Source organism: Aptenodytes patagonicus, chromosome Z, assembly GCF_965638725.1.
Source record: "Aptenodytes patagonicus chromosome Z, bAptPat1.pri.cur, whole genome shotgun sequence".
NCBI lineage: Eukaryota > Metazoa > Chordata > Aves > Sphenisciformes > Spheniscidae > Aptenodytes > Aptenodytes patagonicus.
Window position 1 is genome coordinate 89,075,160 of NC_134982.1, and position 27,207 is coordinate 89,102,366.

Consider the following 27,207-nt stretch of genomic DNA (forward strand, 5'->3'; position numbering starts at 1 on the left):
CTGTGCCTTTCACTCACCAGAGGTGCGTCTGGCCTCATGTCCACCCTGCCTCAGCAGCACCTCGCTCCCGGGGCCTTGCTTCATGCCACCAGCTGGCAGATGGCTCTCCCAGGGAGGAGGGGGCAGGGGCTGGGACCCTCCGCCAGCCCCTCAAAAGATGCTCGCGTGCTGCTGAGCAGTTGCCCTCAACTCTGCTAAGAGACGTGCTTTCCTGGGAGGCTTTGGCCTCACCTTCACCCTTCCCAGCGGCCAGCCGTGATTTGTCCGGAGCTGCACTGCAGCCTGCTGCCCTGGCAGTGCTCGCCGCGTGCAGCCACCCACTCCTTCTGGCTCTCTGAGTGCATGGGGAGTTCTGCTGGGGCCAGGAGGGCAGGGCCATTGGCTCTCCCCCTGCCGCCGCCTTGCCCAGCGGTCTCGGTGCAGCACCAGAGGGAAGTGTCATGCCTGCTGAGGTGGCTGGCGAGACCTGCTGAGGGCCAGCTGTCTGCCAAGGACTGACAGAGTGTGGCGGGGCGAATCTGTGGCAGGGGACACAACAATGCCACAGCCTGCCAGGGGCAGACAGATGTGCTTGTTCGTGCGCAGTTTTTGAGCCCCAGGGTTAAGCAACAAAGTTTTAGCCACCCCGAAAGAGTAGAGACCTCAGAACAGCTTGTTTAGGCATTGCTGGCCCATGAGCAGGGCTAGCATGAGAGGGAAGGAGGGAGGCCTGGGGGTGATGGTGGAGGGAGCATGCCGTAGGGTGAGTGCTGAACCCCACTTGGTCAGAGCCCGTGTCTCTGCCTGAGGCATGCTGGCCTGCTGCTCCGGGCCTGCTTGTGTACAGCTCTGTCCCCGGAGAGGTATGTCCAGTAGGGACCTGCATGTCCCTGTCGACACGGGGTCCCTGCCCTGGCTGAGCCTCATCTTTCCCTCCGTGCCCCACAAGCTCTCAGGGCTCACCACTGACGCTGTGTCCCGTCCTTTGCAGGTGCTGATGGAGGTCAGCGGCCTGCCAGTGGAGCTGTGGCAGCTCATCTTATCCTACCTGCGCCTCCCTGACCTGGGCCGCTGCAGCTTGGTTTGCAGGGCCTGGTACGAGCTCGTCCTCAGCCTCGACAAAACGCGCTGGCGGCAGCTCTGCCTGGGCTGCCTTGAGCACAGACACCCCAACTGGCCCAACCAGCCCAGCGTGGAGCCGCGGTCCTGGAGAGAGGCATTCAAACAGCACTACCTGGCCTCTAAAACCTGGACCAAAAACACGCAGGACCTGGAGTCATCCAAGTGCCTCTCCCTCTTCCGGAGGAGGAAGGGCCGGCGCCAGCTCTGCATCGGTGCGGCGGGTGAGTTCAGCAGCCTCCGGGCCGCCCTGGCCGCTGCCAGCCCCTATGACTGCCTTGTGCTGCTGCCTGGCGTGCATGAGGAGCAGGGCGAGGTGCTACTGAAGGTGCCCGTGGAGGTTGTGGGGCAAGGCAATCTGGGGGACGTGGCGCTGCTGGCGAGCATTGACCAGCACTGCCCCACCGCCCGCCTCTGCAACATGGTCTTCATGCCGGCTCGCTTCACCTCGGTGCTCTACAAGGTGAGGCTTGGCGGAGCTGGGGCGGTGGGGATGGCGAGGCTGCCGAGGTGTCACGACTGAGGGGGTTCCCCAGACTGTGGGCGTCTGGAGAGCGTGACCGAGGGTTCGTGGGGCTCCCTAATGCATGGGGGCTCAGGGGCTTTGTCCTCTGAACTACTTCATTACAGTTTGCCACAAATGCCACACAAATCTCCACTAGCAAGTCTACCTTTGATTAATAAAGCAAATATATATATATATATCAGGCTATTACAAATTACTATCAGCAATCAATAATACAGTATTAATCAATAGTATGGCAGCAATCAGTAATAGAAACAATCAATCGTATAGCAACAACCAGTATTATAGCAACAACCAATAACAGCAACAAACAAGTAGGTATATACTATTACAGCTTACTGCAAACTTATCACCAATACAACAGCAGATATGCTTATGATAGATTACTGATATGGATATGTAATACAGGTATCAAGAGAATTAGACAGATTTCAGAAGGGGCCAAACCGTCTGTCACAGGTGAATTATTAAGAGAGGCCATCATTGTGGGGTAAACTAAAAGGGTTTTATTAATGGTTAAATGATGATCAAATGATAATTAATCAATGATTGAATAATTAAATGCTAATCAAATGGTGATCAAGTAATGATTGAATGGTAATGAAACACTGCTTTAACAATGATTTAAATGATGATTTAAACATTAATTTAGATGGTGGTCAAACACTGTACTACTTACTACTCTTCTAATAATTAAGCTACAGCTGGATGTATACATTAAAATGTTGCTAGCATACAATATACCTTTAGGCCTAATGTAAAGTTACCTCGATACATATATCAGATGCCAGGTAAGAAGTGTCTCAGCCTCGAGGAGGAACCTTGAGAGGCGTCCCTGCTCAGGGGAGATCCCTGCCATGCAGCCTGCTGCTGTACAGGAGAGCTCAGTGGGCTCGGGGGGGGCTACAAATATTTATAGCGTAAAGTGATGGACTCATAGTCAACCCCTGCTTTGGTGTTTGTGCTGGTGCACAGCTGTAGCAGTTTTAGTTTTGTTTTGTCCCAGCTCAGGCTGGCACTGTTAGCTCCTGATAAGACGTAGCCTAGACTCCTTAGTCCCTGAGAAGATCTGGCCTGGCACCACGTTTGCACAGCAGGGCTGACTTCACTCAGGGCTACTTGTCAGTGATGCCTGAACCAAAGCACTGTTCACTTGGTCAGAGTGGGGGCATCTGTCACACCATCCTTAGGGGCACCCAACCACCCCAGAGGTGGGAGGGCAAACCAAACTAACCCCAAAAGTGGGGCCAAAGGGGGACCAGCGAGGTAACAGAGTCTCACATCAAAAACGCTCCATGTCACAGTGGCATCAGCCGGGCATCCCCCGCCAGGGTCCGACATCTCGTAGCAGGTTCATGCAGAGAGTTCAGCTGGTTTAGGAAAGGAAAAGTACGTGCAGGACAGAACGTTCTCAGAGAGAGGCTCCATTGAAATCTGTTTTAAGAGGGTGTAGCATACCACCACTTTGAGTAACTAATAGATGCTGTTAATTTCCATTTTTCAGGTGGAACAGACAATAGATGATGATATTTTTGTTCTTTCAGAGCAATTTTATTTTTCTAGACTGTTTCCACTTTTCCAGATGATAAGTTGCCATTACATTCCCTTGTATTTTGCACTTATCAGTGGTATCTTGCGATATCTCTGGTTTCTCAGTATGCAGCTGCACCTCAGAGATGCAGCTGCACTTCTCAAGGATGTTTCTGGCTCCCAGGCTGGCAGGTGTTTTCCTTTGTTCAGTGATTTTCCCCTTCTCACCAGCCATCTTTCCGACTGCCCACATGGCAAGGTGTGAGCAACCTGAGAGGCTGGGCGTGCAAGAGGCGCCCTCGGGAGCCAGCACTCCCCGCAGTGTGCCCTGGACCAGCCCCGCTGCCCCAAAAAACAGTTGCCGCTGGACACTCTGCCCTCAGCCTGGGCTGGGAGCCCTCAGCCCAGGATCATCTCCGGACCTAAGCCAGGACGTGGGATCATGGGCCCAGCCCCGCTGCCATGGTCCGTGCTGACAACACTTTGGTCACCATGGGCAGCCGCTGACTGGTCCAAAGTGGGATGTGCCCAGTGCGAGTGCTGTGCCCGTGGGCTGTGCCTCCGAAAACGAGACCCTCATGATGAGTCAGCCCACCAAATTAGTTATAATTTATGGTTTCATTGCCTTTTCACCGTTTTATTATGTGACATATTTAACTTAATCAGCCTGAAAGTCCCCAGGAGAAAGATAATGCACTGGCACGTGGTCGGAAAACTGAGTTGCAAATCTGCTGAGAAAGCCCCTGTTTGTCCACGGCCACGTGCTGGGTTGCTGAAGCGGACATGGCCTCAAGTTGTGGCAGGGGAGGTTTAGATTGGATGTAAGGAAAAATTTCTTTACTGAAAGAGTGGTGAAACATTGGAACAGGCTGCCCAGGGAAGTGGTGGAGTCCCCATCCCTGGAGGTATTTAAAAGACGTGTAGATGAGGCGCTTAGGGACATGGTTTAGTGGGCCTGGTGGTGTTGGGTTGACGGTTGGACTCAATGATCTTAGAGGTCTTTTCCAACCTCAATGATTCTATGATTCTATGATTCTATGTGGTGTCTCGCTCAGCGATGTTTCCTGCATTTGGCTGGTCAGCATGGCTGCATTTCACCTTTCAGGCTGTCGCTCTGGTCTCCCCACGCAGTGGGGTGATGGTATAGCCCTTCAGCTGCTCTCGGTGGAACAAGAGCATTTCCTCCCAAATCCATCAATGAAAAACAAATTAAAAAAGCAAACATGCCAGTCCTACTGGCAGTCATTAAAACCCTGCGAGTTGCAATTTCAGAAGGGCTTTCACAAGCAGCCTCTCAGAAGCTGATTTGATTGTGTCCCTTTTAATTAGCTTTTTTTAATTAAAGGGAAGGTACAATTCAGTCTGGAGCAGGCTAGTGGTCTGAAGGGATTTCTGTGTGGTTGTCTTTGGGTACAAAGAAATGCATTCCAAAACCTGTTTGCAGTATGACCACTTCTGAGAGTGCTCAAGGCTTAAAACAAATGTTAGGATGGTGTGTTGGCTGCAAACTCCAGAAATCTCTGTAAAATTGCCCCAGCTCACCTGGCACAAGCTATCGATCTGTCTGCTTTTAATGTGGTGCACTAGGCAAGTGAGGGATAACCAGGGAAGAGAAAATAATGATTTAGGAGACTCCTGGTCAAATTAGGAGCGCAGTGAAATTCCAAGCACACTACTCAGTTTTTCTGACCTGCCCCCTCTGTACCTTAGAATCATAGAATCATTAAGGTCGGAAAAGACCTCTAAGATCATCGAGTCCAACCGTCAACCCAACACCACCATGCCCACTAAACCATGTCCCTAAGTGCCTCATCTACTCGTCTTTTAAATACCTCCAGGGATGGGGACTCCACCACTTCCCTGGGCAGCCTGTTCCAGTGTTTCACCACTCTTTCAGTAAAGAAATTTTTCCTCACGTCCAATCTAAACCTCCCCTGGCGCAACTTGAGGCCGTTTCCTCTCGTCCTGTCGCTTGTTACTTGGGAGAAGAGACCGACCCCCACCTCGCTACAACCTCCTTTCAGGTGGTTGTAGAGAGCGATGAGGTCTCCCCTCAGCCTCCTCTTCTCCAGGCTGAACAACCCCAGGTCCCTCAGCCGCTCCTCATCAGACTTGTTCTCCAGACCCCTCACCAGCCTCGTTGCCCTTCTCTGGACACGCTCCAGCACCTCGACGTCCTTCTTGTAGTGAGGGGCCCAAAACTGAACACAGTATTTGAGGTGCGGCCTCACCAGGGCCGAGTACAGGGGCACGATCACTTCCCTGCTCCTGCTGGCCACGCTATTTCTGATACAGGCCAGGATGCCATTGGCCTTCTTGGCCGCCTGGGCACACTGCCGGCTCATGTTCAGCCGGCTGTCGACCAGCACCCCCAGGTCCTTTTCCGACAGGCAGCTTTCCAGCCACTCTTCCCCAAGCCTGTAGCACTGCATGGGGTTGTTGTGGCCAAAGTGCAGGACCCGGCACTTGGCCTTGTTGAACCTCATCCAGTTGGCCTCGGCCCATCGATCCAGCCTGTCCAGGTCCCTCTGCAGAGCCTTCCTACCCTCGAGCAGGTCAACACTCCCGCCCAACTTGGTGTTGTCTGCAAACTGACTGAGGGTGCACTCGATCCCCTCATCCAGATCATCGATAAAGATATTAAACAAGACCGGCCCCAATTAAACAAGACCGGCCCCAAAACCTTGTCACATTTCTTATGGCCTTTTCTGTAGATAAGCAGAGACTTGCCCTGCCTATGCAGGAGAGAGATATTTGGCCATGCACAATCATCCTGGTGGTTTGCCAGCACCCGTAAATTGCTACGTGCATTGCCTAGCAAAGCAGGAAGGCTGTGGTAGAGATGGCTCACAATTCTGCAAGTACCAGCAAGTCAGATGGGAAACCACAGCCAGGGAACAAGGAATTGATGGTGTCTCCCCTACTGCAGTATCACAAGGTTATGCCTGTGCAGCAGTACAGCACAAATTTTTACCTGCTTTGCTTTGAGCTTGATGCATCATGGGTGCAGCATCCTTCCACCAAGTACGCTAACAGCTCCAGGGAGAATTGTAGCTCTCCAGGCCAACCAGGTGATGTTTGATGTTGTCTTACCTGCTGCTTCACCCAGTAAACCCCTGAGTCCATTAACAATGCCAGCTGGCAAATACACATCTCTGAAGGTTGCAAACTCTTCTGTGTAGGGAACGTTGCTAAGGTTTAGTGATCTTGGCACATCTAGGCCCTGTCTGCTCCCACACATTACTGCTGGGCCTTGCTGAGACTGCAAAGCTGTGTCTTGGCAGGGAAGTTAAGGAAACATTGCCAGCAGGGAAGAAAGTCAGTAGGTGTCACTTGTTGCAAGATACTTGTTAACTCAGCTTGCAGCACTGCATCTGTGCCTGTGTGAGCTCGTTGCATCTGTGACACCTGAACGCATATTGTGTTTGTAAGCGTGAGCTTGTTTGCTGTGGAAGGACTTCGTGGTATGTCCAGGACTGCTTTTTCTTGCTTTTTGCAATGATCTCACTGTGTGCTTACTCTCCAGACAACCTCAGGCTACGTCCAGTTCGACAATTGCAACTTCGAAAGTGGGCAGCTGCAGATCCATGCGCCAGGGACATGCCAGGTGAAGTTCTGCACCTTCAGCCAGTCCAGCATCCACCTCCGCAGCATGGCCCTCTGTGTCCTGGAGAACTGTGAGTTCACCGGCAGTGAGAACGCCTCTGTAACTGTGGAGGGCTGCCCGAGCTCTGACCGTAACTGGGCCTGCAAGCACCTGGCCGTGCTGGCCAAGTCCTGCACAGCGTCCATGGGGGAGCCCGACCCAGCTGGCTGCCCCATGGCCAAGCAGGATGGCTGGGGAGAATCGCTTCTGGGACCAGTAAGAACATGTGAGATTGTCGTAGGGGAAGAACGAAGCAGCTTCCTGTCTGCTGTGGGTGCTCGAGCCCTGCTTGGCTTGGCCCAGGAGGAGACTGAATTCAGAGAGAACCTGCGGGCAGCAAAGGAGGAGGAGTACCCAGCCCTCAACTCAAACTCCAGTGACAGTGACTTACACAGCGATGATGAAGAGGATGCTCAGGCTGTGTACAAACTGCCCTACCAAGCCCACAGCCTGAGTCACACACTTGCTGACGTTACGCACAGCAGGCTTCAAAGCAACAGACTGCATGCCCTTCAGAGGGACCTTAAGCTCAAGTCTCTGCAGCAGGAGCTGCAGCAGGACAAGGAGGCCCAGTCTTTGGCTAACTCTCTGCAAGGCTGCATCATCCGACAGTGCCTTTTCAGGGATGGGAAGGGAGGAATATTCATTTATGCACGAGGGCAAGCAAAACTGGAAGGAAGCATCTTCAGGGATCTGACCTATGCAGTGCGCTGCATACAAAACAGTAAGGTGCTGTGAAAACTGCTGTGAGCCCTCTTCCCTCTCCCTCCTGCTCCACCAGCTCCTTTCCTACGCGTAGCTTGGGTTAAGCAGCCCAAACAAAAGGCAGGTCACCTGCAGCTACCTGCTTTCTGCATGCAGTAACGTTGTAATTGCAATTGGAGGCATTAACTCAGTGGCATGTTGGGGTCATGTAGTCAGGCTCGCTCTACCTGTAAATTAAACTCTCACCCTGTGAAAGTGCTGCTGGTTATCGTCACCTTTGCTGCTCCTAGCACAGCCCATACCACAGATACAGAGACTTGGGGACTGTGGTGTCAACCCTTGGTCTTGCCCCTTGCCATGGCCAGTCCTGGCTGCTTCAGGAGAGCCTGCAGGGGTGGGTGCCTGCTGCAGGCAGAGATGGGGTGGAAGGAGGGATTTTGGCTGGGGACATGTGCTGGAGGCTGAACTGAGTTTTTCCCTCAGCACAGCGTCATCTAACCCTGCACTTGCCTGGAGCTCTCCACCTCTGTGCCTGTGCTCCTCTTCAGAAAGGACAGTGGCGGTGAGGACTGGGGGGAGAATCACACTGCCAAAATCCCCAGTGCTGGTGGTGCTGGGGGGGCTCAGGAGGCTCTTCTCCAGCCACCTACACAGAGCAAGACCGTCCCCACCACGTGGTTGGGGCAGCCCAGGGTTTGGGCCCATTTTTCAGTCTCGCTTTAAAAGACTGCAAATAAAAGTGTTGTGCAGGGAGAGGAAGGGGAATGTTTTTCTGCCCAGTTCTGGGAAAGGGCTTTGCTGTGATGGTGCTAGCTAGGACTCCCTATCTGCAGTCCCCACAGAAGGACTGCAGAGCGCTGTTGCCTGTGCCTTGCAGAAATGCTTTGCTTCTTGGCAGTGGGGGACGGCTCCTTTCTTTCCAAGGGATACCTGTACCAGAGGTGCCCTCCTGAAGGCTGCCCCATGGATGCAGAGTGGTGGCAGGAGGGAACAGAGGCGCCTCACGTGGCTCTGCTGTGCTGCTCAGCGCCTCTGAGCTGTTCAGGGGCTGTTTTCACGGGAGTTAGGCTAGCAACAAATGGAGGTCCAGATCTTTGGACCACGTTCTGTTTTTATTCCCCTCGGTTTGCTTCCAGTTCACTCAGCAGCCTGGTTTTAACTGGTAGCAAATGGGAGGGAGATGAGGCCAGCCCAGCTGCCGCTCTCAGTGAGAATTTGCTCAGCTGGGAATTAGCCCAGAGGCTTTTGTTGAGAGGTGGGTATCAGAGCATCAGGCAATGGGAGAGAGTGAAATGCTTGGCTGTGAGATAGGGGCAAGGTGCAATGTGAAGTGGGAGCACAGCAGAGCTGGCAAGGGCTCAGTGTCCTTGCACAGCCGGGACCCTCCGGCGCAGGGCAAGCCTGGACCAGGGTCTGGTGTGTGGGACCCAGCTGGAGCGGGTGCCTGCGTTTCTCACCTCCTGTAGCCCCTTCCCTGGGCAGCCAAGTGTGACTGATGAAGACAGGTGGCTGTCAAGCCCTGCTGAGCTCCATGTTTAGTCAAGAGATTGAATGAAGCACCTTTCTGGAATGAGCAAATAAAAGGAAGTATAATTTAATTACCTTCTGATCTGTGTTGCTCATTGAAGTGGGATATGCAAAGGCAATTTGTAGATTATTTCTTAGCACTCGTAAGACATGGATTTAAGACATGATTTTGTTTGGCTGGAAAATATTAAAGATTGCTGCTGTGTAAATATTTAACTACTTATTTGCTTAGAGGAAACTGGGTTGTTATGAGTGGTGTCACTGGTTTCAGTTTGCTGGCTGGGCCATTTCTGCCCCCAAATGGCAGGATCTTTGCTCTGAAGGCGCAAGGCAATGGACAGGTTGTGTGCTGTAGCGCACTGGCCCAGTAAGCTTCATGGGAGACTCATGGGAGGCTGCGCGTCAGGAAGCAGCCTGTGGCCAACTGTGTGGAGAGGATGCCAATGCAAATGGGGACTGCCCAAGCCGGGAGGGTGCAAGTCTGTTGTACCACAAGTGGTGTGGAGAAGGGATGGGGAATGGTTGCTCGCTGTTGCTGACGGTGTGTAAGCGCAATGCAGTGAATGAAGCCATTGGGCACACCTGAACGTGGGCTTTGTCAAGCGGAGAGATTGTGTCAGGCCAAGAGGGTATCTTTGCTCTGGCTGTGCAGCACCAAGCACTGTGGGTCCCCATCCCCAGGCAGACCCGTGCCAGTGGATAATGCCAACAGCACTTGTCCACAGGCACTGATTTTCCTTTCAGCTGGCCTGTGTGCCTGGCACACCCCAGGTTGCGGCAGAAGCAGAGAGGTTGTAGATGCACAGAGGCAGCAGAAGGGAGAGCTATATCCTTTGGTCATGTCCTCTTCCTTGTCCTTCTAACTACAACTACGGGTGCTTCTCCTCTTCCCTGCAGGTTATCATGCTGAGGAATGACATCCACCATTGCAAAGCATCAGGGATATTCCTGCGCCTGTCGGCGGGAGGCTTGATTGCAGACAACAACATCCATTCGAACTGTGAGGCTGGAGTGGACATTCGTAAGGGAGCCAACCCCCTTGTTTTGGTACGTACCCCTCCAAGCTGTGCTGGAGGGCAGCACACTCTTTTTCTCATGTGCTGTTTCTCTCCAAGGGGCAGCAGGGATCCATCTCCCAGTATAGAAAACACTGACCTTTCTGTTAGCTTTGCCCTTCAGCCTGTTTCTTAGGTTTTTGTTGATGAATTAGACTATAGCTAACCCCAAGGGCAAGGCACAGTGAAGTGTTGCCTGCTGGTACATGCATTGTCTTCTGCTCTATTTGATGGTATGTGTCTTAAAATTGCTGCGCATAGAGGGGAGGGTAGGGAGATGTTCCCCATCCAAATAAACACCACTGTGTAATGAGTGAACTCGTGCAAGCGAGGTAGTAAATTGGCACTGCACTGTAAATTGTTTCTCCCACACTGGGAATCGTGTTGTCTACCCTGGGAGTTGGTGGAGGGTCTCAGCTCTCTGCTCAGCCTCAGGCAGGAGGGGTGCAGCAGCCCGCTCTCCAGCAGTATGGCTTTTCCTCCAAATCGGTAGTGTCTCCAGCTGTGCAACGGGTGACCTTGACCCTGTTTACTGAACACTGTATCTGTAGTCATCCTTGGAGGAACCGGGGCTTCACTGTGTGGGGGGAGGCAGAGAGGTAGATACAAACTACCATCCAAGTGAACCTGTGGCTGCATGGAGCTCCCCATGTGAGCTCTGCATAGGAGGTGGGGCTGACAGAGCTGTGGCCCTGTGGAGGAAGAGGTGGTAGCTCAGCCACAGAGCCACGGGCTATGTCTGGCCCTCGGTTGAGCTGCTGTTTGTTGCTTTGCCTGGTTTGGTGATTCCTATCTTGCCACTCTGCAAGATACCAGGCTGGGACTGCTGTCCTGCTCAGAGGGTCCCAGCATACTCCTGTCCTCACAGGAAATGCTGGCCCCTGTTGTGGAAAGAAGCAGCTGCGTGGCTGTTGACAGCGGTCATTCAGGCTGTGCAAAGCACGGTCTAGCAGCTTGAGAAAAGGCACCACGCTGTAACGCCAAGCACCCTGCTTGGACTCCTGCCTCCAGCTCCTGTGGGGAGCCACCGAGGGTCTTTTCCTGTTGGCAGCCATGGGGAGGTGTTGGACTTGCAGCCCCACCAGCCCTGCCCAGTGTCAGATGGGCTGCAGGGAATGAAGCATCACTGGGTTCAGGGCAGCCCTTGGAGATGGCAGCAGGAGCTGCTGGAGGAAGAAGAGGCTGCAGGTATGATGGGAAGGGAAATTTGGCATTGTGTACTAGAACGCCAAAGAAAGGTGAAAGTTAAGTGTGCCTTGACCGTTTGAGAGTGATTTCTTGGCAGCTGGATTAATTACCCTTCTGCCCTTTTCCCCAGCAGGGTTGGGAGTTGCTTTTCTCTATGGTTGCTGTCTCCTGTTGCTCACTTTTATGAGTGACCTTCCTTCCTTTTGCTTTTATTCTCTCTACATGTGCAAAAATAAAACTGTAGTGCAATAAAATACACAGTGGCCTTCGCTCAGGCATTGTCGTCGTTGGCAACGGAAAAGGCATCATCCGTAGCAATCAGATCTATGGGAATAAAGAAGCTGGCATTTATATTCTGTATAATGGAAACCCTGCTGTGAGGTATGTTAGCTAGCACTGACCTCTCTCTCTCCTCCTTCATCTGTTAAGAATTATTCCTCCCACTGTGCACACTTTTCTTCTCTTCTTTTTCTATCCCCACCATAGAGCAGAAGTAGGACCATGGTGCACTAGTGCCTTTCTGTGACTTCCCTCTATCTGCTTGCTGCACCCAGGTCTTTGCCAAGTGCCAGTCCTGGGTTTTCCCCCTGGATCTGAGGAGGACAGAGGCTGTGTTCAAGATTAACAACTCACACATGTCGTGGTGCTTTTTGCAGGAAAGGGAGTGATGGACCTCGGCACTCCAATCATTGTTACTCCGATTCACCTTTCTGCTTCAAACACCTGGAGCTACTGACTTGTCTCTGTCAGTATGTTTAATACCATTCAGTTTAGATGTTAGTATTGGTGTCTGGCAGGCTTTCTTCAGGTCGATGCCATCAGCTTTACCCGGTGGCCTCAACTGGTAGCAGTGAACCCAGAAATGAGATAGCAGCTGGAGCACAGTATTGGTTGCAGATGTGAGGTGCATCTTGGCTGTATTGCCACCCCTTCCCGCCTCTCACCGTGCCTGTGGGTGATAAGGAACAGGTGTGTGACAACTTACCACGGTGCTATAGAGCAGGGTAGGGCACAAAGGGAAGAAAATAGTTGCCCTGGATCAGCAGCTAGGATGTGAGTACTCATGCTGGAAGTGTTGATAATTAACAGTGGTTCAGCCTCGAGTCCTGCAGTCCTAATGGAAGTGACTTCTTGCAGGTTCATGATCTGAGTGCAGAGCTGGTGAGGTTTAGACAGACTGCCTGTATGGACACTTAAGAACAGGTTACCGAGGCACTTAGTCTAGGTTGGGACCTGGAGAGGAGAAAGCTGTACCAGACGTACCAGCCCTGAAAACACAGGGGTCAGGGCTGGGCTTTCCAACGTGGGATTATGAAAGTGCTCTCTCAGGTATTATTTCTGAGCAAAGCTGTGTTGTGATGGCAGGGCCCAGCAGGGCAGAGGAAACATGCTGCGGGATGGAGAGATTCACTAGATATCCTTCCCTCTGTACTTTCTCACAACTTCATTTGCAACCCCAGCTTGTACCTCGTGACTGACATCCATGCTTGCTGGCATGTAGAAGATGATGGGAAGGAGGCAGGGAGGAAGCTTGGTGGGAAGACACCTTTCTTCTCCTGACCAGCCACCTGTTTTGGAGGAGCTCCCCTGCTCCGCTCGTGCATGCCGCTCTGTGCTGTGTTTTGGCTGTGCTGGCTTGAGGCGGGCTCTGGCACTGGCCAAGGCTGCATGCACCAGCGCTGTCCCGGCAGTGCCACGTGCAGCTGTGTTGAGCATGGGGCTCAATGGGGGCTGTCAGCATGGCTGGATCTCTCCGACAGGATGGCATGTGCAGCTGCGGGCAGGCAGGGCTGGCAGAAGGTGGAGGTTTATGGTAGGAGTAATGTCCTTTGCTGGGTGCCTTTTGCACAGCTGGAAACAGAATAATGTTTTGCCCATCCCTGAGAGCTGCAAGCCCAGCTCCATCATCACGTGTCGCTGCCTGCAGCTGCCTGGCTGGGGGACAGGTTTCGGTGGGGCGTTGCAAGGGACTCCATGCAGAAAGCTGGCACGCTTCTGAGAAGTGTGCCAGCGACATGGGTGCCGAGTACCATTTTTAAGCATGATAAACCCTTGGGCGTGTACGTCTTCCAGTCAGGGGTACCCTCTGCAGCAGCTAAAAAGCAGTTTGGGTAAGACTGCGTCCCCCACTGTGCAGAGGCTGGAGGTGCCGAGCGTGATGGTGCCCGGTGGTGCCAGGCTACTGCCTGCTCCCCGAAGCTGGTGAGAGCAGCACCAGCAGCGCTGGTGCACTGCCCCGCAGCAGTGGGACTTGGGCAGCTGAGAGCCCCTGCCTTGTGTTCCTGGGGGATTGCCTCTGGGACGGCTTCACGGCTTCTCTTCCTCCTTACCCTGCAGCTGTTTGTGCAAGCCTGGATTTCAAGTACAGGCTCCTTGTGCGCTCTTCTCACCTGGTCCCTCTTTCTAGAGGCAGGTGCGTGTGTCATACCAGGCCTTGTAGCCCACAAGCAGCTTTCTGTTCTCGGAATGATGAGCTGTGTTGTTCTGGCAGGGCGGCGGGGGCTTCCCTCAGCTGCTGGACCAAGTGGCCCTGCCCAAGTAGGCAGCCACAGCCGCTGCCCCCGAGCAGGCAGCTGTGAGTGGAGGGGGAGCCATGCCAGGGCAGCCAAGGACAGCAGAGCCACTAGCTGCCCGGCAAGGCGGGGTGGCCCCCACTCTGCTTGCACTTGTCCCTGGGAGCAGAACAGCAGCGTGAAGCACTGCGCCCACCCCTCCACCCCCAGCCAGCGCTGGTGATCATGCATTGCTGGTGATCGCATGTCAGAGGTGCTGCTTTCCCACCCTGGCTCACTGCTGTAGAAGCTCCTCCGCTCCCTTCACAGCCCGAGGGGAGTGGAGCTGTCTCCACTGAGTGCTCCTGGGTGGATGCCGGGGCAGAGTCAGTGCCAGGTACTGCACTCAGTTGGTGTTTTTTCTTCGTGATCAACCTGATTGCTCCCTTGCTCTGAACCTCAGCAGCAAGCCAGAGATTCAGGGTCACGTTGCGGAGGAGGAGCTGGTGGTGGGCTCGGGGATCCTGGGCTTTGTTCCTCCTGACAGGTGGTAGGTGGGAGCCCAGGGGATGGTGGGTGATGCCTCTACTCTGGCACCGTGGGGCCCATGGGTGCTCTCCAGGCCATCATTCTGAGCGCGGTGTTGCTTCTGCTCCTGCCACCATGTTTAATGTTTCCCACCATGAACCACAATCGTCATCTGCCCACTGGCTTCAAGGCTCCTCTTGGAGCAGCAGTCCCGTGGCTGATAAAGCCTCTTGCCTCCACCGTGGTTTGGGGAGGATGGAGGAAATGGGCTAAAGCCCTCACAGACTCCTCTGCGGCGTCCATCTAGGTGGGCTCCAGCTGCTACGTGCTGTATCTTCTGCACTTTTCAATGGGGGCCTGCAGCTCGGAGCCCCCTGCTCTGCGCTGCCCACAGGGGTAGGGAGGCCGCAGCAGCCGGCGGCGGGTGGCCTGCCTCTCCGTGGGGTGTGCTGCGTGGTGCTGGGAAAGCTGAGTGTGCAGGGTGGTTTGCAGAGGAGTGAATTTAATCCTGAGGAGAAGTCCATCTCAAGGGTGGCGGTAACCATGGGTGCAGGCAGCCAGCGGGGCGGAGAGGCCAGGGTGCAGGAGGCAGTACTTGGTTCTCCCTGTCCGTATATTCCTTGTGGCTGTGGCTGTGGCTGGCCATTCCTGGAGATGGCACCCTGGCTGGACAGACAACTGGTCTGACACGGTGGCCATTTGGATGTTCATGAGCACTTCCTGCTCTTCGAATGCTCTTGCTGATGTGTGTTTCTCTGTGACCCTTTTGTGCTTTCACCTCCTTGAAAGTGGTTCAGCTGTCAGTAGCTCTGCTCTGCTTTGCATGTACCTTCCCCACTGTGCTTCCCTCCTGCTGCGCTTTGCTGTGTGGCTGCCCCATGCCCAGCTCTCACTGCCGGGCATAGTCAACAGGCTGTGATGGGTAGCCAGCCAGGGAGACTGGTGCCTGTGCAAAGACCCACTGTGTTGGCATCGGTGCAAACCATGAGCAGGCAACACTGCTGCTGGTAACTTTCTCTTCTTGTCCTACCTCAGTGGGAACCATATTTTCCAGGGACTGGCTGCTGGAATAGCAGTGAATGAGAACGGGAGAGGCCAAATCACAGGTATGGGAATGAAAATGGCGTTGTTATGCCCAGTTCGTCTCTCTCTCTCTCTAAGCTTTGTTTGATTGCAAAATTTATCTTGTTAGGGTTCTTTGGTGCCTTTAGGTGCAATAATCCCCTGGTTTGCATTTTCTAGTTGTCATTTCTGCCCTTGACAGAGGGAGCATGTCTTTCTGCAGCATGTCCTCCAAATTATTTTTCCCTTCATCTCTGGCCCAGCTGGGACATGGAACTGTGCTCCAGAGCAATCTGCCACATGGACTGCATTTTTTTCCCTCCTGTGCTATTCAGTTTATAAGCTAAAGCTGTCAGTGATGTTTTCCTACTGTCATGGCACCTCTGAGTGGTTTTCCACTTTGCCCTACACCTCCGAGGATGAGGAGGTGGTGGTTACTGGAACTGCTGATGACGTGTCCTGTGTGGGAGAGCATTGCCAGGGGAATGGGGGAATGGGGAAGCTCCTGAGGCTTGGGCTCTGCCACCAGGTCTTGGCTTGCCAGGTCTCCTTGCTCTTCTGTGGGCAGGAGGCTCGTGTGGTCACCTCGTCCTCCCTGACTGGCCCTAGGGAACATCATCTGTGAGAACCAGTGGGGCGGGGTGGACATCCGCCATGGGGGCGATCCTGTCCTCAGGAACAACCTCATCTCCTGCGGCTACTCAGACGGCATGGTGGTGGGCGAGCACGGGAAGGGCCTCATTGAAGGAAACGTCATCTACGGTAAGGAAGCAAGCTCGGGTGGAGAACGATTCTCGCCTTCTCTCCCATTCCCCTGTCCTCTTGGGCTTACCAGGCTGCCCTCTACTGCCGGTACGCTCCAGAGCTGTGGTGGGTGCCCAGGAGGCGGCTGGCGGTGGGTGCCCTGGAGGGAGCTGGTGGTGAGTGCCCAGGAGGGGGCTGTGGTGGGTGCCCAGGAGGCTTGGCTGGGAACGGCACCAGGCCCAGCCCAGCACAAGCACTCCAGAGGTTGTGCCGCCAGTGCTGTCAGTCTGTGGCTCACCAGGGGCCCTCTCCCTGCTGAGGAGACCACAGCTTTGTCTCCAGCGGAGGGCAGGAGCTTCCCTCTGAGCCCTGAGAGGGAAGCCGGCCTTGCACAGTTGCCTTCATGCAGGACAGGGTTGCAGGAGAGGACACAAGGGATGAGGGGAGCCACGTCTGCTGCTGTCCTGCACCCAGCTAACCTGGGGCCGGAGGAGTCTGGCAGGGTCTGTAATCTAACAACTGGGCTAATGGGGGGTAAACTGGCAGGGGGTAAACTCCACAGGTGATTTTCTTAGGAAGCTGGAAATAGCTTTTTTAAAGGAGTTTTAAAGTGGCTGCATAGAGACAAGTGCTGCAGAGAGCCCACCACTGCCAGGGTGTGGGTCAGAGTCCTGGAGGAGCTGTGCTCCTCTCTGGCCCTGTTTAGGATGGAGACAGGACACAGGCAGTCACGTTAGCACAGCTTTGTGTGCATCTGTCTGTCCGTCTGTCCTGCTAGTAACGCTGGAGGCAGTGGTGGCCAGCAGTGCTGGTGGCCAGTGTCAGCCCCTCACAGCGAGGGTAAGGTACACAGATAGGGAGTTCTCAGAGGTTTCTGGAACAGCAGTGGCTGGAGCAGGAGGACGGTGGTCGTAGGGCCCAGCCACCCTGGGGCTGGCAAAGCTGCAGCTCAGCCTGCATTAGACACTGGAGAATACACCTGGGCCCCCGCAAGCCTCGGGGAAACTCAGCTCGGTGCTCCCAGAGCTGCTTGCTCCCTGGCCCTGGAGACTCCCAGTCATGGAGGAGGAGAGACCAGGGCATGCCTAATCCCAGGAGGGGGTGCTGGCGGCACATGGGCTTCCAGCACTGTGGCTGCCTGTCTGTGGCGAAGCCACCTGCCAGTGGATCCGGTGGACAGGGCTGTGCCTCACCATCCTGCAGAGCCCCAGGGTGACGGGGGTTTACCTCCTGGTTGCATGAGTTAAACCAGGGACTTGAGCTGGGGTCAGAGCATGAACAGTGCCAGTAGAGGGCGGAGGTGGGGAAACAAAGGCAGTGAGCTCATGGGCTCAAGTTGGCCCAGCGGGACCAAGTCAGGGCCAAAGGATTGCTGTGAGCCCCTGACATGTAGGGTTAGCCTTCATGTGTGCTCAGAGAGGAGGATCACCTCTATCCTATCTGCACTGCATGTGGACTATCAGCCGCTTTGGGGCAGGGCTGGGGGTCTTCAGTGCTGCTGAGTCGCTATGCCGCCCCGCACTGCAGGCAACAAGGGCTGCGGCGTGTGGATGATGTCCTCCAGCCTCCCGCACCTCATCAACAACGAGATCAGCCACAACAGCATCTACGGGGTGGCAGTGTTCTGCCGCAAGGACCATGCTGGTGACTACTCCCATGGCCAGGGGCGCAGCGAGAGCTTCCAGGAGGAGAGGGAGGGTGCCGGCGGGGAGAACGACTCTGACAGTGAGGAGGATTACCCAGCTGCCCAGCGTCCCATCAGTGTGGCGCTGGTGGAGTTGAACAGCATCAACCACAACGGAGGTGAGCTCAGGGCCTGGGGCTCTTCCTGGGCTCCGGGAGAAGGAGTGGCGTGCAGAACAGTGTGTTGTCCTGGCCCACCAGCACCGGGGCCTGCCAGGGCCTTCCTCAGCTGCCACCAGGCCAGGAACACCCTGGAGAAATGGTAGGCCGAGACCTGAGTGTGGGTGGGTTTTTGTCCTTAAGCTCCCAATCAGAAAGTCATATTGTGACAGAAGAAACTGAGTAGCTTTTAGAAATAGAAATACATTTGTGGTCATCGTGACTGAGGCTGCAAGCTCTTAACCGATAGCTCTTCTTTTTGGTTGGCAGCTGCTGGGTTGCACGTCAAGAGCAGCGAAGCGCTCAACATCATCGCCAATGTAATTCACGCCAACCGTGATGACGGGGTGGCAGTGCTGCAGAGCAGCCAGCTGACGTGCATTGCAAACAACAGCATTTCCTGCAACAGCCGGGAAGGTGTGCTGGTCGAGGCTGAGTGCCAGGTAGAGCTGCGTGGCAACGGCATCTATGAGAACAGCAGCCATGGCATCGTCTCCAAGGGAGAGGGTGTCATCGCAGAGAACGACATCATCGGCAACCACAGGTGTGGCCTTCAGCTGCTCCAGGCAGCGGACATGAAGGTGCGTCTTGCGGAGAGCTGAGGGGGCACTGACTTGTACATCCCTGCGGCCGGGGGCTGAGGCGAGACAAAGCCTGCTGCTGCTGCCCTCCCTCCCTGGGCGAGGGGGAAGCCAGCAGGCCCCTGGTTGGCAAGCAGGACAGGAGGGACTGCCCTGCCATTGCCAGCAGGAGGAGCGGACAATCAGGATTGCATCATCGCCCCTGTGATTAGAGGGGGTGTAATTTCCAGGCTACATTAGAAGTGTGTCCAACCGATTGAGGGAGGTTGTCACCCACCTCCTTTGCCATTGGGAGGCTGCATCTGAAATGTTGTGTCCAGTTTGGGACCTCAAGGTCAAGAGGGAGGTGGAGAAAAGGGAGAGGGTCCAGTGCAGAGCTACGAGGATGGGCAAGTGCCGGGACACATGACTGATGAGATGAGGCAGAGGGAGCTGAGCTTGGTTAGTCTGGCAAAGAGGAAACCAAGGGGGATCTAATGGCATCCCACAGCTACCTGAACAGCAGTCAGAGCCAAGCCCTTCTCAGCAGTGCCAGGCAGTACAACAAGGGTCAATAGCACAAGTTGCAGGAGGTTCACGTGGGAGACTGAGGGTCTCTTGCCTTGGAGGGTGGTGCAGCCCTGGAACAGGTCACAGAGTGGTGTGGGGTCACCATCCTTGTGGCTTTCCAAGCCTTGGCAGGACAAAGCCAGGGCTGCCCTGATCTAGTGCTGTAGACAGTCCTGCTCCAGAGCTCCCTTCCACCAGCACTCCTTAACTCCAGTTTTTTTGTGGGCAGTCATTGGGAATAGGCTGGAGGAAAGTCAGCAGAAATTGTTTGAGAGACGATGTAGGTGGCAATTAAGTAAGCATTTGGTTTTAATCGGGCCAGCAGTGCAAAACTAGAGTGCACTACTCAGAAGAAAGTGACTTTTCCATCCCTAGTGGGTTTGAAGTGTGTCACGTCCTAACATCTGTTAGGAGGGGTTTAGAAGTGCTCTGCAGGGCCCAGAGGGAGGAGGTGAGATCTTCCCTAGCCTTAGCGCTGTTGGGTCCATGCTTATTATTGCTCATATGCAGCAGGAAAGCACACGTGTACAAGTGGAGCTGGCTGTGTTGCTCCAGAGCGCTCGGTACCCACAGTGACAGGAATGTGAAAGGAGGTCTATGAGTAGCAGCAGCTTTTCAGGTGGGCAAGCACATGGGGGAAGGGCTTGTGTGAGCTCATGCCATTGCTTAGTGGCAACGAAAAGAGTAAATTTTGGAAGTTCTATCTCAAGGCTGTATCCTCATTGACAGTGATCCACAGATGGCCTGTCACATCTGTCTGATGTTTAAGCCTTGGTAAAGGACAGCTCAGTTGTCATTTTCCACATGTGGATTCACAGATGGCTTGTAGGAGAGAACTCTCTTCCCTCAGAGGGGCAAAGGGAATCCTGTGCGTTTTGGTGCAACGACATTCAACAAAGTCCATCTTCTCCCAGGCTTGTCCCCTGTATTTAACTGAGTGGCACAGTCAAGTGGGTGATCCCATAGGCCTCTGTTGGAGATTTGCAGGCTGCGCGAGCTGTGCTAAAGAAGTGGGGTAGCTGGTGTCTGAACTAGATTTTTTGGAAGTTAGATGCAGTGTTCCAGCATCTAGCCAGTTCCCAAGGTTAGTACCTGGCTCAAGGTTGCCTCCGTTCTGTTCTTCATTGAAATGAAGCCATTGTGCATCAAAATGATAGATAAATGCAGTTTAACTCATCGTGAAGGACCCCTAAAATGAGTATACAGAAAGCCCTGCCAAGACAAATGCTCTGCATGAGTCCTGCAGGGGCTGCAGACTCCTTTTGAAAACCATGCCCATAGAAAAACATTGTCCTCTGGACCAGAAGCTAAAAATCGCTGCATTTTCCATGGTTCCAGCTGTCCAGTCTCCTGGAGCACACAGGTAGGATTCATATTGCAGGGTTCATTTGGGAACCAGAGCGGGCAGCGCAGTCCTTGTTGAAGTACTGGCAATGTCATGCTGTCGTTTCTCGTCTGCCCACTGGCAGAGCCCAAGAGGTACCTGAGAGCAGGTGAGATGGTGTGCAGTGCTGGGTGGGGAGGAGTGCTGGGCAAGGAGCGTCACAGCAGCTGTTGCTGTGGAGCCAAGGAGGAGAAGGGACCGAACATCTTCCAGATGATGGCAGAGCAAGAGCTGTGGCCTTGTCTTTCTTGGGAAAAGGAGACTTCTAAGTGCTCTTTTTTCATATACAAAGAAGTGACAGCCTGTCAGTACAGCCGTTTGAAACCCGGAGAGCAAGGAGCAGTGGCAGGTTCATGTTCAGCAGCATCTGTGCTTGTGTTTCACCAGGGGATTGGGTAGCAGCTGCAGTGAAGCTTGTGGCATCTAGCATTGACAGCAACTGAGCTGCCAGCTGGGGCCACCAGTAACTTGCGGAAGGCTTTGGGAAAGCTTGCGTGTTCATGGCTATGGCACATCCAGTCTGAACCGTTGGCATGCTCCCAAACTGGCAGGGAGTGCTAGTGAGCCTGTGGAAGAGCTTTGGGGTTTGGTTTTGTGTTGATCAAAGAGCTGTATGAACAATGTCTTTCTGCTTGGACCATCCTGTCTGAAGCTTATTTTGCAGGTGACCAAGAACAGGATCCAGTCCTTTTGGGACTATGGGATTGCTCTCCTTGATGAAGCCAAAGGCCTGGTGCAGGAAAACCTCATTTTCCAAGGGACATCCAAGAAATCCATTTTGCGACCAATGTCAAATGCAGAGGATTGCATCATCCAAAACAACATGCTTCTCACCTTCAAGAAAAGGTGAGGCTCCTGGCACCATGGGGTGCAGTTGTGAGCTTGGAGCCACCGTTGCGCTCCTGTGTTAGGCAAGCACTGCAGGGCTCTGCTTTGTAGCTCCTCTTCCCAGCTTCCCATACCTGCTGACCACAGCACCAGCCCCATGTGCATGGTGAACCACCGCAGACGAGGACTGCAGATCAAGCAAAGCCAAGAGGTTCCTCATGGGATACCTCTAAAGCCAAGTGAGGGGCTTGGATTATTCCTTGACAGGCCAGGGTGGGTCTTCATGATGTCTCTGAGCATAGGGACATCTGCCCTGTGCCCTGGCCGGCTCATTCTCCTGTGCCATGCTGCCTTTGAAGCCTGGCTGCTGTGTTTGCGTACTGCACTGCTGTCCCTGCAGCACGGACAGCCCCGGTGTGTTTGTAGCCTGGGCCGAGAGAGTCAGAGGAAGGAGGAACAGCCAAAGCCACGCCCAGTCTGCATTGTGCTTCTGTGCTGGTGAGGAGGTGGGTGGCTTTAGGCACCAGATTCCTCCAGGCTTTTGCTACCAGAGCAATGTGAATGGCGAATGGGAAAATGGATCTTGGAGTGCTTGTTTTTCCCGGGTGTGATTTAGCTACCCTGGTCTTTGTGCCAGTCTGAGAAAGTGTCTTCTGGTGGTCTTCACAGGTACCACTGTGGCTGCAGACCTGTAATGGGTATTGCAAAGCTTTCCATAGCTGCTGGCTGTCACCAGATCTCAGTGACTCTCATCTTTATAGGCCTTGTTCAAAACAGGTCACTCTAGAGCAGGACTCTGCAGCAGACACCTGAGGAGTGAAAGCTGGAGCCCCGTCACCCATACAAGGGCTGGGTATTCAGTGGATTGCTCTTTTTAGCTAGAAATTTGACCTTGACTCTTCTCTCTGGGTCACAAATCTTGGTCCAGGGTGTGGGAGAGGGCACAGTGAAACTGGAAGACTTGCATTTCTGAAGGGAGCTTAGGCCATGTGGTCTCCCAGGTTGATGATGCTCTCACCTGGTCCTCCAGACTCCCATAGCGTGAAAGTCAAGTGCACTAGGGAGGACTCTCAGCACCACCTCCAGTGCCCTTAGCCCCAACATTCCTCCATTAGGTTTTCAAATCTGTACCCCTTTAAGCAATTCTTGGGAGGTCCCGGCATTGACTCTCCCTCTGCAGGCTCTTGCCCCATCCACCAGAACTTGCAGTCATTTAGAGGTGTTGTCTGTGAAATCACAGAAAGTAGTTTTTGCAGTAAAGCAAGATGTTCTGTCTCAATTCTCCAACCATTTCTGTCCCACCTGGGTTTTGGAACAGACGTCGTGTGGTGACCATTGCATGCCTGGCAGCACTGCTCTGCCCCTTTCTTTCTTGAAGGGTGAACCTGAAGGGAGCATTTCTAAGGCTGCTCTGGAAGTGCTGTTCCACCCTGCTCATGCCAGATGTCTCTCCTTTTCTCAGGTTTGATATGGAGTGCATGCTGATCAACCCCCCAGCACGGCCTCACATTGAAGGAGGTACCCCAGAGTCCTGCACAGCGGCTGATGGTCAGAGGGTTTCCAGCATAACCACCAGGGTGGACGGGGGCTGCCACAACCACGGGAGCATCTTCTGCACCATTCTTTGACCAGGGAGGAGGTTTATTCACCAGACTCTCTGCCTGTCTTTTCTCCAGAACTGCTGCCGGGAAGCTCTCACAGCTCAGGGACAGGGAACCCCATTGGACTGTACTCCCTTTTTCATGAAGGATTTTGCAACTTCAGTGGCATCTCACTAAATAAAAAATAGCTAGGAAAACAGCTGTTAATTTCTTCCTCTTTGCCCACTGAGATTGCTGCTGGGGTAATTTACAAGTGAGCAGTTCCTTAGATGAAGTGTGCTCCTGGCAGGACCACCAGTGCACCTGGCCGGGCCTCCCCAGCCTGAGCTCCGGACAAACCTCTCTTCCCATGGGGCCTGCAGCATTATTTATTTGGTAATCACTTGCTTTGAAGCTGCTTTGTCAGTGACCATCTGCATTTGTGCCAGAAGACTCAGGGGCTGACAACGTCCTGTGTGGTCTCACTCAATTTCTGTTTGTGCTGATTCTGACCCAGAAGGGGCACACAGATCAACGCAGACAGACATACATATGTGCAGTGTGGGTCTCTCCAGCAACTGGGCTCAGACACTGTCTGCGCAGTACCTGCCCCTGGATCTCAGTGTCGTGGTTTAACCTCAGTCGGCAACTGAGCACCACCCAGCTGCTCGCTCACTCCCCCCCACCCCCCCCGGTGGGATGGGGGAGAGAATTGGAAGAGCACAAGTGAGAAAAACTTGTGGGTTGAGATAAAAACAGTTTAATAATTGAAATAAAATAATAATAATAATAATAATAATACACAAAGCAAGTGATGCACAGTACAACTGCTCACCACCCGCCGATCGATGCCCAGCCAGTCCCCGAGCAGCGGCCCCCCCCGGCCAGCTTTCCCCAGTTTATGTACTGAGCATGACGTCATATGGTATGGAATGTCCCTTTGGCCAGTTTGGCTGTGCCCCCTCCCAGCTCCTTGTGCACCTCCAGCCTTCTCAGTCGGTAGAGCACGGGAAGCTGAAAAGTCCTTGGCTAGTGTAAGCACTGCTCAGCAACAACTAAAACATCGGTGTGTTATCAACTTTGTTCTCATCCTAAATCCAAAACACAGCACTGTACCAGCTACTGGGAAGGAAATTAACTCTATCCCTGCCAAAACCAGGATGCTCAGTCTCCCCAGTTTCTGGCATCAAGACATATGAGCCCCCAGAGGCTGCAGGCCCCCCTCAACAGACAGACAGACAGACACAGACACACAAAGACAGACAGACAGAGTGCCTGGGCTCCCAAACCACTTCACCTCCTTGTTGGTAGCAGCCCCATGCAGATGCAGATCCCCACACACCACCAACGCTGGCACCCACACTGAAGGGAGAGTCCTCACTCTGGGAAGAGTTAGAAATGGCATTTGGTGAGCGGACAGGACAGACTGCACTCGTTAGGCACAGGCATGGCCAGACCAGCATCTGTCCTTGGCCACCAGTCACCTGTTTACACACAGTGGTCCACTTTTTGTCCCCTTATTGCTCTGTTTTCTCATGTTTCTTCTCCCCAAACCACCTTGCTCCCTGCATTTCCCCACATTTGGTTCCTCCCTTGGGCATCCTGTAATAAGCCTTGTGCAGTCCTGGAATGCTCTTCCCCTGCACCCTGTAGCATCTCCTGTTCCCCTGGCAGTGACCCCTGGGTCTGTGAGGTGCTCGGGAGAAGGTGGGTGTCCCCCAGCTCATGGGGCTGAGCTCCCCTGGGACTGGGAGGAGCTGGGCAGGGGCTCATGGCTCTGAAGGTGTCACTGGTGATCCCTTGCCATCCCCTGGTGCTCGGAGCTCTTGCTATGGGGAGACGGAGGCTTGCATGCCATAACCTCACATGACCAGCTAGTGGTTTCTGCCTTGTCATCCCCCCGCCTGAAATTGGCAGTCAGTTCCCAGCTGGATTTTCTCTGTCTCATTCACATAATGAGCTGTCCAGACAGGTTTCTTCTCTGGTGTGAGCTGGCATAACTGTGTTGCACAGTCTGATGCCTTCTGATGCTTCTCTGCAGACCAATGCTGTAAGAAGACCCAATCCGCTTTTTTTTTTTTTTAAAGGAGAAGTATTGTTTTCTATAATCTCAGGAAAACTGTCTGCCACAAATAAAGTGCTATATTTTAAAAATTGTCTACATTTTAGTAACTGAGTTGCTTTCCAAACCGTGGTTTTCTAGAGTGACTTTTGGGGCAACCCTTTCGGAAGGGGCTCCTCGCACTGCAAGGCCGTGGGATGCAGCCTTGCCCACATGGCAGGGGCAGGCATTTGGCAAGCACACAGCATGTGCCAAAGCCTGGAGGGTTTCATATTCTCAGGAACAGGTTTAAAACCAGAGGTGAGTAGCAACATTGTAAGTTGGCAAATCTCTGCCCCTAGCTGTATATAGCTATTACTTCTAGGTGTACAGTCCGTAGTCGTCTTGAACCACCACCAAAGAAAACCATTTACCATTAAAAGACTGCCTGTTTTATTTTGGTACTGTATGATTAGTGAGTTGGTCAAAGGCCTGGTTTGCCTCAGGATAAAGGCAAAGCTGACCTAGCACAAGCCTTCAGAGACCGAAGTGCATCCGAAGCATGAACTGCTGGTCACCAGTCCCTGGGTAGAGTGGGAGGAGATGTGCACAGCACAAGGAGAGCCAAGCATGGGGGGGGGGGTCTCTTGAGAAAAGCATGGCTGAGCTGAACTAGACTTAGAGAAATGGGAAGATGAGACCCACTGGGCTGTTGCAGGTCAGTCCCTGCCATGGTGGTGCTACTTGGGAGAAGGGGTGCCTTCAGGGAAGGCAGCTCCTAGCTGAGACTCACCTTTCAGCTGATAACAGGGTTGGTTTGCTTGACAGATTGTCTTGGAGCAGGGGTAGCATCAAGCAGTAGAAGAAACTGGCAATAGTAGTAGGAGAGATGCCAATACACAATATGCCTGTTTGAGTCATTTGGTAAGCGGCAGGAGAGGAACGAATGCACAGGTTGGTAGAAGGGATAGGTGTGTGGCAAGGATGTGAGAACCAAATTCATGCTGCAGGGCAGGAGCCTGAAGTTCCAGACTCGGTGTAGCTGTCTCTGCGGTACTGCCTGCTTCACATACAAAGACATGGATACACAGCCTTGATGTGTGTGTGTGGGGCATGACCTTGGGGAACCTTTAGAGATGGGTGAACTGGGAGAGGAAGGGTGGGCTGTACATCAGTCAGGACAGAGCCAGGCTGCTGGCACAGACAGAAAGATCATGGTGGTGTGTTTAAACTGGAAAGTTGCCAGAAGGTTGGCATGCCTGCAGAAGCACCTGGAAATTTTCAGTACTACTTTGAAAATGCCTCTAGGGAAATAAATAGCACAATTGCAATAGATGTGGAGGCTCAGACTGTTCACAGCAGTGGTTACTGGCACACAAAAGCTGGAGTGGGCTGAACTTGCACATACTTCCAAGCCAATGCTGAGAACCTCAAAAATAAGGTGGGGAACCTGTAATGCCTGGGGCTGCCTGCAGTGGCCTGAACCCTGGGGTTTAGGAGAACATCTCTGTGTTCAGGCACTTCCCAGAGGCTTCTGAATCCCATCAGCCAGACCCCCAAAAAACCGAAAAACAGTGAGATCTGGGATCCTCACAATAGCTTGTAAGGATCCTTTTCATTATGTGCTTTTTGCACTTCGGGGCAGCAAAATGCACCATGGAGGATCTACATGCTGTCAAGCAGGCATACAGAAAATTGTTCACGAAATACATGTAGTTTAACTTGCTTCATATAGCAGAATATGAGCAAGCAGTTAATTTCAATGTATGGAGTAAGACCTGGAAGAGGTCATGTGATCAAGTATCTTTGAACTGTCAACAGGTTGAGCTGGATGTAGAGAGTTCAAATATTGCCTTCAAATGTTAATATTCATACTATCAATCACTGTGGAAAAACCCAAATGTTCATACTGACTTCATCTTCACAAAGAAAGCAAAAATAAAGGTTGCTTTCCCAATTAATCTTTCAATTTTATGTTAAATATACTTGAGACCCTGACTGGTCAGTAGTTAGTACTTTCAGACAAAGTCAGAAAATAGTATTCTCTCCTTGTGTGGAGAGAATTCAGTGGGCATTAATTAATTTTCAGTGGCATTCACTAATTACAAAATGTTTTATGTTCTTGTATTGCAGTGGACAGATTATAGAGCGTAACGGAAGCAGCGTGGGATGCTGCTGTACTTGTGCAAACCCCTAATTCGAGTGCTCGTTGTGACACAGTGGGTAACAGCCCCCAGCTGCCCTGACCCAGCAGCTTGCTGAGGGCACAAGCTGTATCTCTGCTGGCTTTTTCATCACCTA

The 27,207-nt window shown here is 53.2% G+C and overlaps 1 protein-coding gene across 1 annotated transcript; it reads left to right on the forward strand.

Moving 5' to 3' along the window:
- The first annotated feature begins 976 nt into the window (after positions 1–976).
- Positions 977–23,077, forward strand: FBXO10 (F-box protein 10). Its single transcript, XM_076362211.1, has 10 exons — positions 977–1,561; positions 6,681–7,529; positions 9,930–10,079; positions 11,520–11,656; positions 15,331–15,401; positions 15,967–16,119; positions 17,629–17,904; positions 18,214–18,524; positions 21,122–21,303; positions 22,748–23,077. The coding sequence occupies exons 1-10, from the start codon at positions 977–979 to the stop codon at positions 22,911–22,913; spliced, it is 2,880 nt and encodes a 959-aa protein (XP_076218326.1). The 3' UTR covers positions 22,914–23,077.
- The last annotated feature ends 4,130 nt before the right edge of the window (positions 23,078–27,207 follow it).